This window comes from Carassius carassius, chromosome 26 (genome assembly GCF_963082965.1).
Source record: "Carassius carassius chromosome 26, fCarCar2.1, whole genome shotgun sequence".
In the NCBI taxonomy this organism is placed as follows: domain Eukaryota; kingdom Metazoa; phylum Chordata; class Actinopteri; order Cypriniformes; family Cyprinidae; genus Carassius; species Carassius carassius.
In genome coordinates, this window is record NC_081780.1 from 18,075,996 (window position 1) to 18,091,230 (window position 15,235).

At 36.1% G+C, this 15,235-nt stretch overlaps 1 protein-coding gene across 1 annotated transcript in view; it reads left to right on the forward strand.

Moving 5' to 3' along the window:
• LOC132105931 (proton myo-inositol cotransporter-like) overlaps window positions 1-15,235 on the forward strand; it is an 84,079-nt gene that overhangs the window by 58,367 nt on the left and 10,477 nt on the right. The window contains exon 5 of the mRNA XM_059511478.1: window positions 12,637-12,800. Coding sequence (XP_059367461.1) covers window positions 12,637-12,800 — 164 coding nt within the window. The remainder of the gene's footprint in view (window positions 1-12,636; window positions 12,801-15,235) is intronic.

The window sequence follows — 15,235 nt, forward strand, 5'->3', positions numbered from 1 at the left end:
TTTTATTCACAATTTGTATAGTGTCCCAACTTTTTTGGAGTCGGGTTTGTATATTATATATAACTATAACAAAATTGTCCTTAATATATGCATGTATAAACACATATAGTATGTAAACAAACTTTTATTCTGAATCCAATTTATCACAATTAATAATTTTGCAGCCGTACCACCACACTGTTTTACTGTATTTCTGATTAAATAAATGCATCCTAGATGAGCTAAATAGTTTTTTAAAACATTTTTAAAATTACTGATAGTTTTCACCTAAAGGCACTTAATAAATTGTTTTCTTCTGGAGCATTACTGAGTGTTTGAACTTTTTGTAATAGTTATGTATGAGTAGCTTAGTTATCCTCAGTGTGAAAAGATGGATCTCAAAATCATTGTTGGAAAGGATTCAAATATACAAAAGATGCTGGAAAACCAAAGATGTGGGACCTGAAGGAATTTTTTCTAAAGAACAACAGGCAGTTTAACTGTTCAGGACCATCAAGGAACTCATGAATGAATGATTGAATTAATTAATAAATTAATAAAAAAGCTGTGGCTCATCCAGATAACAGCACAGTATTAAGAATTAAGCATATTTAAACTTTGAACGGGGTCATTTTTATAAATCCATTTATAATTTTCTTTAGTGGACTATATGTAAACATCTTTTATGTGAATTATCTTATTCAGGTCAGTAAATACTAAATAAAAAACTATTTAGGTTAAATACTAAATAAATAAATAACATGCATTTTGGTAAAATAATTAACATTTCACTGATACTGCAAAGTGTATGTAAAATTTTGACTACAACTGTATATATACACAGCAATATATTATAACACCACAAATGAACTGCTAATTTAATGAAAAGGTCAGTGTCTTCACCCCTTAATATATCTGGACACAAAGACAATAGATTTGTTTTATCAGTGATCAGCAGCCCCTCCTGTGGGGCGAGACCCCTGTGTAGACTGAAGCAGTGGTGTAATTAGCTTGTGCTAATGCTTCCTTCCAATCAGACATTGAACATGACTGCTTTCCTGCAACCAGCTTTCCCTCCCCTCACCCCACTCCAAAGCCATTATTCACATGCCTTAATCATGAATTAATGTATCATTTACTTCGTCGTTACACACTAACACAGAAATACTAATGTTGGGTGGTCGTGTTTTTTTTTAGATGGCATCCTGTGTGTGTGTGTGTGTTTGTGTGTGTGTGTGTGTGTGTGTGTGTGTGTGTATGCGTGCATAGCAAATGAGCCTAATCTGTGCCTGGAAAAAAATGTATTAGATTAATCTCTGTTGCCGGAATCTCTATGTTTTAATAAAGATGGATGCTAATTAGAGGCACTAGCGGTCATCTGCGATACTAATTGGTTCGAGCGATACATGGTTGGTCTGTTTTTGTTCTTTCTGGCACACTGTGACTTGTTCATTGGCTTTGTGACAGTACTGGCAACACTGGTCTTTGGCGTTCTGTGATTTTTGATCCGTATGGAGCTGTGCATGATTCATGCTTACCAGCCATGGACCTCCCACTGTCTGTTCACTGACCATCTGATTCATACTGCAAACAAAAATGGCGAAAGCTTTTTGGAAACGGCAAGTTCTAGGGTGCGTTTTCCCATAGCATTGTTACCCAACTATGATCGCAAGTTCAATAACAGTTCAGTAATTACCAACATAGTTCAACAGTTCTTCAGTTCCCAAATCCATAGTTTCAGCAAACATTTGCAAACACTTATTGTGACATTCATGTGCACTTATCTTGTGTACATAAAATTCATACATAAAATCATCCCAACATGATATAAAGGCAACATTACGTGCAATGTGGACCAGACTTTACTGATATCTAATATAAGTTATAGGCTTTGCAAGCAATTTTTATTGCCATTATGCAACATTTGTGCTGCTGTCTACATCAACAGCCTTAATACTTTGGTCAGATGAATGGCTTTCATATTTGGTTGTGTCTGTCTTTTGTGTGTTGTTGGGTGCAGATCAGTGTGTGTATATAATGCTGTATACCATCTGAGCACGAAACAATGTTCATTCCTTTCATTAGTGAAATAGGTTAGTCCCCATGGGAGTGCTTCTCTCTCTACCTCGTTGTCTGTCTCTCTCTTAGTGTCTCCCTCTGTTTTTCTCTCTCACACACACATTTCTCACTGGCTTCAGTGCTGAGTGTGAGTCCACAGTCCCCCCCAGTGCTCTCAGCCTGTTCTCCATTACGTCCCTTTACTCCTGTTACATCACGTTGATCAAGAAGATGGATTGTGTCTAAGATTCAACCAAACACAAGCAATCTGTTGCTCTATGAGTCAGTCCATATGCAAAAAAACAAAACAAAAAAAACTCCAAAAGCCTGAGATCTTCAGTCATTATTTTAAGATAAAGGAATCTAAAAAATAAAAATATAACATTCTTAAGGTTAAAAAATATAACCTATTTGTTTCGTGTCATGATATACTGTGTGCCTAGTTAAAGGGATAGTTCACCCAAAAATAAAAATTCTGTCATGAATTACTCACCCTCAAGTCATTCAAAACCCGTAATACCATCATTCATCTATGGAACACAAATTAATATATTTTGATGCGTTCTTTGACCCTCCCATAGACAGCAAGGGTACTTCCACGATCAAGGTCCAGAAACGTAGTAAGGGACATCAGTAGTTCAACCGTAATTTTACAAAGCTGCAAGAATACTTTTGTCCACAAAGAAAACAAAAATAACAACTTTGTTCAACAATTATTCTCCTCCTCATCCAGTCTGTTGTAGCTTGCCTTCATTTTGGGGAGTATCACGAAGCATGTGTGCACTTCCTCTTCATGTAAACAATGCATGCTCGTGCTGACGCATGTCCGTGTTGACGTAAGACCTTGATCATGGTAGTACCCTTGCTGTCAAAGAGCTCTGGGAATGTACACAAAAATATCTTAATATGTGTTCTGAAGATATACAAAGGTCTTACGAGTTTGGAACGACTTGAGGGTGAGTAATTCATGACAGAATTTTCATTTTTGGGTGAACTATCTCTTTAATTACTCACCCTCATATCGTTCCAAACTGGTAAAACCTTCATCTTCAAAATTGAGATAAAAATAAGATATTTTTGATGAAATCTGAGAGCTTTCTGACCCTGCATAGACAGCCAGGGAACTACCATGTTCAAGGCCCAGAAAGTTACATCATTAAAATATTCTGTGACATCAGCGGTTTAGCCTTAATTTTATTAAGCTATTAGAATACTTTTTGTGCACAAAGAAAACAAAAATAACGACTTTATTCAACAATTTCCTCTCTTCCATGTCAGTCTTTGACGCATTTTCACAAGAGTACCATGACACAAAATATAATTTAAAAAAAATAAAAAATCTGAAAGATTTAATATCTTAAGTTATTTTGCAATCTCAAGTAAATTTATCTTGATATTTGTAAAAGAAAACAAGACTATCATACTAAGAAAATATGTTTTGCAGTGAAATTAAAAATAGCTCAGTCATAAACACTAATATAATAGATTGTTGATGGACTGCATAGAACCACCTAGAGGTTTTTGTGTGTTTTCTTGTATAGAAATCCATCACCAACTATATGTATACAATCAAAAAACTATACATTTATTTTTTTTATTTTGTTTTGTATTTTAGTTAATACATATTAAATGAGGCCTCCAGGAAACGGCAAAAAGGAAAAAGTCAAAGGAAGTCACATCCAAAACTCCAGCTAGTTTTATCACAAATCACAAGACATTTTTTTGGAAACTATTTATTGCCAACAGCTGAGCTAAGCTTGGATCTAACACAGGGGTTCTCAACTCTGGCCCTCGTGGTCCACTTACCTGCAGAGTACAGCTCCAAACCTAATCAAACACACCTGAACAAGCTAATCAAAATCTTCAGGATTATAAGAAAGTTCTTGGCAGGCAAGTTTGATCAAGGATAAGGCTAAAGCAGGAAAGTGGACTGCTCAGAGTTGAGAACCCCTGATCTAAAACCTTTGACAAACTGTCATATCATTTCCCACAGGACTATAACTATGATCATGACTATAGGACTATACAGGATACAGGACACAGGACTATAGCTAGCTAGGGGAAGTCATGGCCTAATGGTTAGAGTCGGACTCGCAATCGAAGGGTTGTGAGTTGGAGTCTCAGGTCGGCAGGAATTGTGGGTGGGGGGAGTGCATGTACAGTTCTCTCTCCACTTTCAAAACCATGACTTAGGGGCCCTTGAGCAAGGCACTGAACCCCCAACTGCTCCCTGGGCGCCGCAGCATAAATGGCTGCCCATTGCTCTGGGTGTGTGTTCACAGTGTGTGTGTGTGTGTGTTCACTGCTCTGTGTGTGTGCACTTCGGATGGGTTAAATGCAGAGCACGGATTCTGAGTATGGGTCACCATACTTGGCTGAATGTCACGTCACTTCACTTCACTTCACTTCATGATCTCTGAATATTTATAAAGTCAGTTGGGTTATAGTTGTATGTAGTACATATATAGTGTACAGTATATGGTATAGTTGTTGGTCTAAAACAAGACTGACACCAACCTTCTGGTGATGAGTGATTATACCCACTGCGTAATTAATCACACACATACAAATGCTAGTCATCTTGACATTCTGTGATGTCACGATCCAGTGTCAGTGTTTTGTTGAGCTTTCAGTCATTATAATGCTGCCTCTGATGCCGTATAGTGTGTGTGAGAAAGGCAAGGCAAGGCAAGACAGGCTTATTTATATAGCACATTTCATACACAATGGTAATTCAAAGTGCTTTACATAAAAGAGAAGAAGAAAAATCACAACAATAAAACAAAAAATGTAAAAACTTTGAAAATGATTTACATCTCAAAAAATTTGAATATCATGGAAAATGTAATCATTTTTTGTAATTTAATAAAAAAAAGTAAACTTTCTTATATTCTAGATTCATTGCACACAAACTGAAATATTTCAAGAGTATTTTTCATTATTTTGATGGTTAAATGAAAAATTCAGTATCTCAAAAAATTTGAATATTCCATTTTGAGCTTGATTAGTTTGATTAATTTTGAGTATAAATACTGGGTACTTCCTGGGCTAGTTTAGAACATGCAACCACAATTATGGGAAAGACTACTGACTTGACCATTGTCAAGGAGTTGTCAAGGAGGGTAAGCCACAGCCACAGCGTTCTGGATGAGCTGCAGCTGTCTAATGGTCTTTTTGGGAAGGCGGCTGAGGAGCCCATTACAATAGTTCACCCTGCTGTTGATAAAGGCATGAACAAGATTCTCCAAGTCTTGACTGGAAACAAAACAATCTAATTCTTGCCTTGATTTTTAGATGATATTATGCTGATTTAGTAACTGCTTTGACATGACTACTAAAACTAAGGTCCAAATACATACTTGATCCAGCATGATGCTTTTCAAAGCAACCTGAGGGCTTGGATTGAGAGGGTGAACTTCACTTGTTATTTTGAAAGTTTGTAAGTAGGATCGCCTCGGAGCCAGAGCCCGTGACGTCAGACCAGGTGCAAGAGCCGGCTACAGTGCTCGCCACGGGGGTAAATACTGCAACATGGCTGAGGGTGTTCTCAGTGGACTATTATTTGAATATATATGCAGACATTCCTCCTTTTCTCCCACCTTCGTCTGAACTCTCTGTCTCCCTGTCCAGAAACGACCACGGAGGTCGTTCCCCTATCGTTGGTGCTCCCGGTGCTGGGAGTGGCCTTGTGGTGTGTGTGTGGCAGCACACACCATTCCTAAGCCCCCTGAACATCTTGAACTCCCGCTCAGCAACCCTCTCCCTCCCCATCTATATCATTCCTTACTATCACCACCGCTGTCTCCTGGCAGTCCCTCTGCTCACCCTCAGCCCACAATCTGTGCGGTGGGATCGATGCAGGTCTGACATTCTCCATCGGCATCGTGGCTGGAGGATCCCTGGTCTCCTCTCCAGCCTCTGAGTCCCGGACTCCACCTCGGCCCTTTGACCCAGCACCTCCACCATGGCTCCTAGCTCCATCCTCTCCACCGTGGCCCGTGGTTCAAGTGTGTTTCGTTAATTATTCTCATTTGCCAATGTATTTAGTTCTAGTCTGTTCCTGTGTTCCCTCGTCCAGTGTTAAAGTAAAAGTTGAACTGTGTGTGTTTACCTTCCTGCCTTCTGTGGATACCTTCTGTGTGGATTAATTAAAGACTGTTTATGTTAATCCTCTTCTTCGTGCGCTCATTATAAACCGCACCCCTGACAAATAAGTTTTTGACTTACTGAGTCATACATGGCGAAATGAATGATTCAGTTCAGTAAACCAGTCCGATTAATTCAGAATCTGCTATAAGTTATTTACAGCACAAACACTTATATTTTTAAGTGTTTGTGATTCACTAGAAATTTGTAAGTCACTTTGGGTGAAAACATCTGCTAAATCAATACATGTAAAAGTGAAAAGAAGTGGCTCATAAGAGTCTTTAATCAGGATTGCTCTGTATGTTGATTCAAAAAGAAAAAAAAACTGAAAGAGTATTTTAGTATGTTTCATCTACCTCTGTGTTGAAATGTATTCATCTTTTTGACATCAGATGTCCATGTTCCAGCTTAGTTTCAGATCTGCAATGAGAAGCCTTGAGTTTTAAAGATGACTGTAGGTTTTCCTATAGAGTCAAGATTTTTCTCAAAAGATCAAAAAATGGTTAATACTCTTGACGTGGCCATTTCAAATGAGATCCAGTCTAGACATCAACCACACCAGTCCTTTATCTCATCCAAACACTCACCAATTACCTCTTCTATCACCATCAGAGCCCTCCCCCAGCCCTTGCTCGTAATCTGACATCTCTGTTGATTCCTTGACTCATATCGAGAAGTCTGGGGGGAATTTGCCATGCACGGTTATGTCTGAGTGTTCTTCAAACAGTTGAACTGTTTTCAGAGAATCCATCTCACACCTTGGCATTAGTCCACGGATTTTGCCATTTCGCATTTAAAGAAATCTTTCATTTGTGTGCCGAGACATTTGTATGAAGGTTAACAGCACAAAGTCGTGACTGCGTTAGCGCAAGCATAATTCTAAAGGTCAATCTGTTTTGTTTTTCTGTTCTTCTGCATCACTGAGAATCTTTTAACTATCAGCATCAACAATCCAGCTTATGTAAGCTATAAAAGTCAAGAAACGAGTTTCTGTTTTGGTTAATAACTAAACAGCTGGTAATTTTGCTGGTCGTGATGGACTGACCTTGTTAAAATGATCATGATTCGTGATCAATGTTTTTACTGTAGGTAAACCAACTTTATTATGTCGTTCATGGTGCTTTAAGGGAATGGGCGGAGCTAAAGTGTTTTTTTTTTTTTTGGCTCACTTTGCTCATTTGTGGTTTAAAGACAGGCTACAAATGCATATGATATTTGGTGTCCTTATCTTGCATTTATTAATACTAATACTATTAAATGGCAGAAGGTGGTGTCAGCCACTTGAAGACCTGCAGATCTGCAGCTGAGATTATCTGATGAAATCCACAGGGGTCACTGACCCACTGCCAGAACCACTGTATTATGAAACAGGTAAAGAGAGCAATTGACATGGTGTGCAAGGAATAAGACACATCTATTTTCTACACTTGTAGTGAACACTCATCAGTGGCTTAGACTTCATTCTTATCATTTCCTGACACCACTTTTACCACAAACAATTCCTCATCTCTCTATCACTGAACTACGGTACTGTTTCCCGTTTCTTCTTTTATCAGGGTTTTTATTCAGCATGCTTGTGGCCAATAGAAGAGACAATTAGGGAATGAGTATTTTTTTCAAGAAGAAAGAAAACCTTTGGATGAGGGCAACCAAAGGCTTCCAGTTTTCATCAACTCAATGGAATGGAGCCAGGATGCTTTTAAGGATCAAGACAGATCACTTTTAAACACGTACACACAAGGGAATACTGTGAACAGAGAACTAGACAAACGTGGTACTCTCCTCAGAGAGGCCTGGGTCAGCAGGTACACACAATCGATGTGTGACAGTCTTCGTAAAGCTTAATGGTAGTCCAGTCTTCATGAAAGTGGGAATTAATTCAGTTTAAATTAGCATTAGCTGCCAAAACTATCTTTTTTCATAAGTTGGTTAAATGCTCAATGTCTCACAGCTGAGACCCTTTGGCGTCATGTGTTGAATGGCTAAATAATTGGAGCGTTTTAATTGAGTGATGTAACGCAATCTGATAGATGCTGGCTGGGGGTCAAAAAAAAAAAAAAAAAAAAAAAAAAAAATATATATATATATATATATATATATATATATATATATATATAATATGATTTACAGTAAAAAAAAAAATAATAATAATTTTGACATATTGGTGTCAATAATGCATGAGAGTGAAAGAGTGAAAAAGCATTATGAACAATTGACAGCAATGTATTTGTCAGTGTGGGTGTTTGTTTGTTTTTTTCTTTAATGTGAAAGGTGACTGGCTTTCACAAGATTCGTATGGTAAATGGTTTAGAAATGTGATAACCAGAGCTGGGTAGATTACTTACAGATTGTACTGATTATAAATGACATGATTAAAATTGTAGTTAGTAATGTAATCTAGGTTAATAATTTTAGGTAATGTATTCAGACTACTTTTTAGATTACTTTAAGATTACTTTTTATGTAACTTGTTTTAAATTTACATTTAAACATCATATTTATATAAAAAGACAAAGAGAGAAAATGTATTACATTTATTTATTGATCACACTGGGGTTTCCCAAATTGATTTAACGTAAGACCTGTAGTGGGTTTGTGAGTTTATGAGAAGCTAATAATAAATAAAATAATAATATTAAAATAATAAAAGTTACTTGAATACTAAAAATATAAATATTTCAGACCGTTCTCATCCCAAGGCGTCATGTACTGACCCTTTTGACATTTCGTCAACATCCTACGCACATGGCACCCTCTAGCGTCAATATTAAAAGCAGATAAAAATGGGCCAGAAGGCGCCTCTTAGCGGTCTAACCCTAACCCTCACCCTAACCCATAATCTGTGTCTCATATTGACGCTAGAGGGTGCCATATGCGTAGGATGTTGACGAAATGTCAAGAGGGTCAGTATATGACGCCTTGGGATGAGAATGCGTTAAATATTTTATTTGATAACCTGCAGTCAAAGCTAAATGCAATGACACAACAAGATTTTTAGAGAGGAAAATGTAAAAAATAAATAATGAATAATATACTGCCATTGTGTGAACAATTTGTAATTATTTAACCCATAAAAAAGTAACTGTAATCTGATCATGAGCATTTTAAAATATAATACTCTAAGTACTTAATTTTTGGAGTCTGATTATGTTATCCAGATTATATGTAATCACACAGTTAGTACCCAGCACAGGTGATAACACAAGCGAGGCAAGAAAAACTTGAAGGCTGGTCTGTATTGCTGGTTTTGAAGAGGTTCAAGTAACTGTCGGCTTGACTAAACGTAAGACCTGTAGTGGTTGAGTGGTTGACCAAACGTAAGACCAGTTTAAACAAGACCTCCCCAACCTTTTTCAGGAGTCATGCAAATAAATATGCCAAATGCTACTTAGAACTAGAGCTGGGAATCGATTCCAAAAAGAATCGATTCCTCGATTCCGAGGCGTTGGGAATCGAGAGTCTCATCAAGGGGAATCGACTCCTCATTCAGAGTATTTTTCAGTTCAACAAAGCTTATCTATGGGTGTCTCTCTAACGGAAGGCTACATCCGTCAAAGGCTGCACACATTTAAATTCACGAAAATAAACAGAAAGAAAACGAGCCGGCACTGATCATTTGAATTTTAGGATGTAGCCTTTCGGTTCAGAAGCACAATTCACCTAAGCCATAATTACAGCAGTTGTGAGATAAAAGATTATTTTCAATATATATATATATATATATATATATATATATATATATATATATATATATATATATATATATATATATATATATATATATATATATAAATGATTCAGAGGTTATTTTACGGTGGAACTGGCACAATTTTGAGTGCTGCATGAATGAATAGATCATGACGTCACTGAGGGTCTGCAGTCATCATGGTGAGATTAGGTTCCTTTTAATCTAAAAAAAAAAAAAAAGAATTGGAAAAGAATCGAAAACAACAGTGAGGAATCGATTCTTGGAGTCGATTCCATTCGATTCCAGGACCAGGACCAGGAATTGGAATCGGAATCGATTCCAAAAATTGTGGAATCGAACAGCCCTACTTAGAACCACTTACAGTGTGGATGCAATTTTTTTTATATTGTTTTACTTTAGTGCTTGTTGGTTATTGCAGATATGGTTATATTTGTTATTGCAACCAAACATAGAAAACACTCATTCACTTTTTTACACTTCACATGCCAGATTTCAGATGTCACAAAATAAACGTTTAGTAACCATAACCATAGTAACCAGACGTTTTTAAGTCTCTTTGTTGAATTCGAACACAGACACCATCTGTCCTGGATCTCTGCCTAATTAAACATTGTTTCTAGTTTAAAACTGACACAGTAGACCAAACAATAGAGACCCCAAAATGTGTGATTTCACAGCAGTTCTTCTTATCAACACTCTCTGAGCAGAATGTGTACTTTCTACACACTGAGAGAGTGTCTCAGCGGGTAGATTGAAAGCATTGTTTCTGTTCTTTTTTAACACAAAATCTCTGTATCTCTTGTTAAATTCTCTTTAGTAATAGCAGAAGTGGACATACAGACTTTCTACTGAGATTACTTGTACTGAAAAACCACACAATTTCTGTGGAATTCATCAGCTCTTTCCAGTGTATTTGTTTTTGTTGTGTACTTAGCATGCATTCTTGCATTAATTGGATCAGGTAACAATAAGTTGTCTAGATGTCTGAAATAAAAACCCAGGCACGATATACTGTATTAAGTTAGCTGGTTTCAAGTATTTTTCCATTCATTTTTTTTTCTCCCCAATAGAGATTTTAAAAAGTCTTTGTTTGCATTATAAGCCATGAAACAGTTACAAAGTGAATTGCAACATTATTTTTATTTGAAGTTAAACAATGTTTGCTTCAATCCAGTCAGTACTAGACTGTGAGGGTAAGAACTACAAACCCATGAAACACTGGTAATGACAAATTAAAAATGGAGAAATATAAAACTATTTATTTAAAGTTGTTGATTTTAGGTTGAATTTTCTGAACAGCATCATGGGTTATGTACTTTTTCACCATATCCATCTGTTAAACATATTATTTTTAATATAAGTTGAAATAATGTAAAAAAACAAAAACAAAAAAAAATGGCTTAACAAAAGCATATACCATCAATTAACAATCTAGAACTCACAACAGATTTGTCTCTAATGTTTGTAATTTATCTTTACAAATCAGTTTTTACTTCTGGAACTTGATTGTCGCACTCTATTATCTGTAACATTGGCAGAATTATTTGTATCTCTATTTGGATAAAACCTACTCTCCAATGGGATGGTAAAATGTCCATCAAATGCGCCCATCAGAAGCTGGAAGTTGTAAGTCATCCAGGTACTTTTCTCCAACTGTTTTATGAGCACTGTGTCTGATACTCTTTTCACAAACTTATTTTCACCTACTATATAATATTAGAGTATCAGATTTTGGATGCAGCTAGTGATTTATGAAGCCCAGCTGATGCATACTTGCACAGAGTATCTTTCAGTCTTTAAACACATCATTGTTGTCCAAATCTTCCCCTTGTAAATGTGTGCATTTGATATTCACTTTTTGCCATCACAATTTTGCCATCCACTGTTGCTGTCAAATCTAATTATTGTGATTTTAAATATGCACAATTTGACATCTCATGAATGATTGAGACCAAATCTCAAGACTATTGCAATCACTGACTATTTTTGGGAGCTTGAGCCACTCATTGGTCAACATTTTCTTTGTATTATATGGAAAAGAGCAGGGTGAAAATTCTGAAATAAAATCATGTAAGTTTGGAATGACATGAAGGTGAGTAAGTGAAAGAATTTTAATCCTTGGATGAGGTAATTCTGTATAAGCCGGCATGAAAGACTATGGCAGCATATAATAATGCAAATCCCTTATGAATGTGTGAGAGAGAGAGCAGGAAGATGGCATTTTACTTTGGGTTAATGAATATTTTCCTGCTTCAATCCTTTGTCTGGAGAAAAACACTTTTGCTCGAGTGTCGCTCTCTCGCTTAACCTTGCATCCATTATGCGGTGTTCAAGTGCTGATGCCACAGATGAGAGTGAGTCTGTGTTTCTGAGTACATTCTTCATTACTGTATAGAATGACAGTATATTGCATGTTTTTAATAGTAAAGAAGATGACATCAGCCAGAAAGAGAAAGAGTTGCAAGGCCATAATCTCATTGGATCATATGTGGGCGAAGTAGCACTGTTTGGCTCGCTCAGTCAGAGAAGCAGTAACTAAAGTGTACTGTATGTCCAAAAATACATGCTAACATGTTCTTATTATTTGTAAGGGATAATACAGAGAATGCAGTGTGACTGCATTCTTGCTTTTCAGTCAGAACGGAATCTATCCATAAAAAGTAACCTGATATGTAACCTACAAAAAAGGGTTGGAAAAACACCAGGGAACTTATATATGTGTTTCCTTTGCACTGTGTTTATAGGTACTACAGCGCCACCATTCTGCAGATGTCTGGAGTACGTGATGACAAATTGGCCATCTGGCTAGTGACTGTAACAGCGTTCACAAATTTTCTGTTTACTTTGCTGGGCGTTTGGTTGGTTGAAAGGGTGGGCAGACGCAGACTTACGTTGGGAAGCATCTTTGGTAAGATTCTTACATCCTTGAAAAAGCAGAAAATATTCCAGCACGTTCAAAATGTATGCTTGTTAACATTTGGGTGCCTTTTTAACTCACTAGTTAAGGGGGATGGGGGCGAGTTCATATGTTTGTAATATACAAACATGAAACAATTGTTTTGGCCAACAGATACTGTAATGAAATTGTTTAAAATGAAAGCAAAAACCAGTGGTGTCAAAAGTATTGGCATTCATTACTCAAGTAGAAGTATAGATACTAGGGTTTAAAAAAACTTTTGTAGAAGTTGAAGTATCAACTCAAGCTTTTTACTCAAGTAAAAGTGTAAAAGTACTGTTTTAAAAAACTACTTAAAGTATAAAAGTAAAAGTAATGTAAGGGAAAAAATGCCATTAAGAACAAAAGCTTGGGCCGTGCCACAGGGGCCTATTGGGCACTACCCCACCTCCTCAAAAAAACATTTTTCTAAAGGCCATAATGACTATAATGTTATATTAAAATGTTCATGTTGAAAAATTTGGGATGCACTAGGCTACCTGTTTCAGCCGCATATATGCCCATTGAAAATGAACGCATTGTAGTACAATGCATATACATTAAAGAGCTAGAGATATGATGACTAGCTGCCAATAAGTATTGTTATGGTGCAAAAAGTCAAACTTCAGAAGCATATCATCATTAATAACCTTTAATGGAATGTAAATGTACATCCAAGCTTAGATGCAGTAATCTGCGAGGGCAATAGACAAGAACATTGGTGCAGGCTTAGTAACAATTAACCTTGTATGGTTGTCTATTTACAACAAACATTATAGTGCTGTAAAAATTAATGATTAATCCAAGTGATTAATCAAAAACTAAAAATGAAAAATAACTCATAATCCTGATACCTTCTTGATTGATAGCTTCTTGTATTCGGTACATACGTCTGCTATGTCCAGTGTTCGGGGGGTAACGAGTTACAAAGTTGGTAAAGCCTAGTTATCACAACATTGTCAATCGCGTCATCAATCGCAAACGATAATTTATTAAAACGTCTCGCTAACGAACTACCTACAGTAGCTTAATTTGTGGAGGAGGAAGAGAAAGCACCCATTTGGTAAATGAGCCAGTGAGAAATAATAACTTTTAAGTAGGGTCCAGTGCCTTTTCGATACTTTTAAAACGGTACCGGCACCTAAACAGTGCCTGAACCGATACTTAAAAAAAAGAACCTCAAAAAAACTATGGATAACTTTAAAGAACATTACAAATATTTAAAATAAATCCATAACTTTTACCTTGGATGCTCTCATTTGCCAAGTTGTGCTTCCCTTAATCTAAGGCTAATAAATGTATTTCACAATCTGGGTCATTATTTAATACAAAAGCACACATAATGTTTCTACTGTATCTCTGTCACTCACTCTGATATTTAGTTAAGATGAGTGCTGTCTGTCACTGTCTTTAATTAGTTCTGTTAATAACTGTTTGGTCATTCTTTATAAAGTAGCAACAATGTCTTTTTTAAAATACAGTACTGTGCAAAAGTCTTATGGAAAAGAAAAAATAGTATTTTCACCCCAAAAAAGGGTTTTAAGCCAGTTATTTATATCTTTTGCTGTAGTGTGGCCATAGGAAATATCAGTTTACCATTCATTTTAATAATAATCTAGTGTTATTTTGAATGCACAAGCAGTTTGACAATGGCAAAATGAATGTTTGGAAATGTAAACTGATATTTTCTCCTCGCACACTACAGCTAACTTTTTCAGTTACTGGCGCAAAACATGATTTGGTCGCACAAATTATTTATAGTACATTAATTACTGGATAATAATGAACAATAATGAAACTGTATTGCATACAGATGTGTTTTTTATTTTACTTGCCATCTTTTAAACCACATGCCTTGTTCTATTTCTTACAGTACACACAGTGCTGGGGTTAGAGGGGAAGGTTGTAGTGGGCCCTGCTTAAAATTGTTTAATTTGTACTGTATGTTCATTCTATTTATTTATTTGTGCTATTTACACAATGTTTACATTTTTTTAAGTTTGTTTTTGTTAATTTAAAATAGCACTGCATAGTCTTCACTGTAAAATAAAATACACAATCAAACCAAAATGTATTCAGACACCTTCAACATTTCTCACATTATCAGTTTATTTGCTGTAGTTTAGAAATTGGTAATAAAATATGACAATAACTCAGAACAAATTCATCTTGATAATGTCGGATTACTTTGATAGAAAGATATGTAATGGAATCAACCAAAACTTCAGACAACTGTCAGTATGACAATATTAACACAACTATCAATACTTTGTTGAACAGTTACCAAGCAAGCAATGCTTAATTTGGTTCAGCCTGTTGTGTGAAAAGGTTGCATTAGCAATTAAAGAAAGAAACACAAGCAAAACATGGTCAGTTCCCTAATAAATTTTATTTAAATCAATTTCACT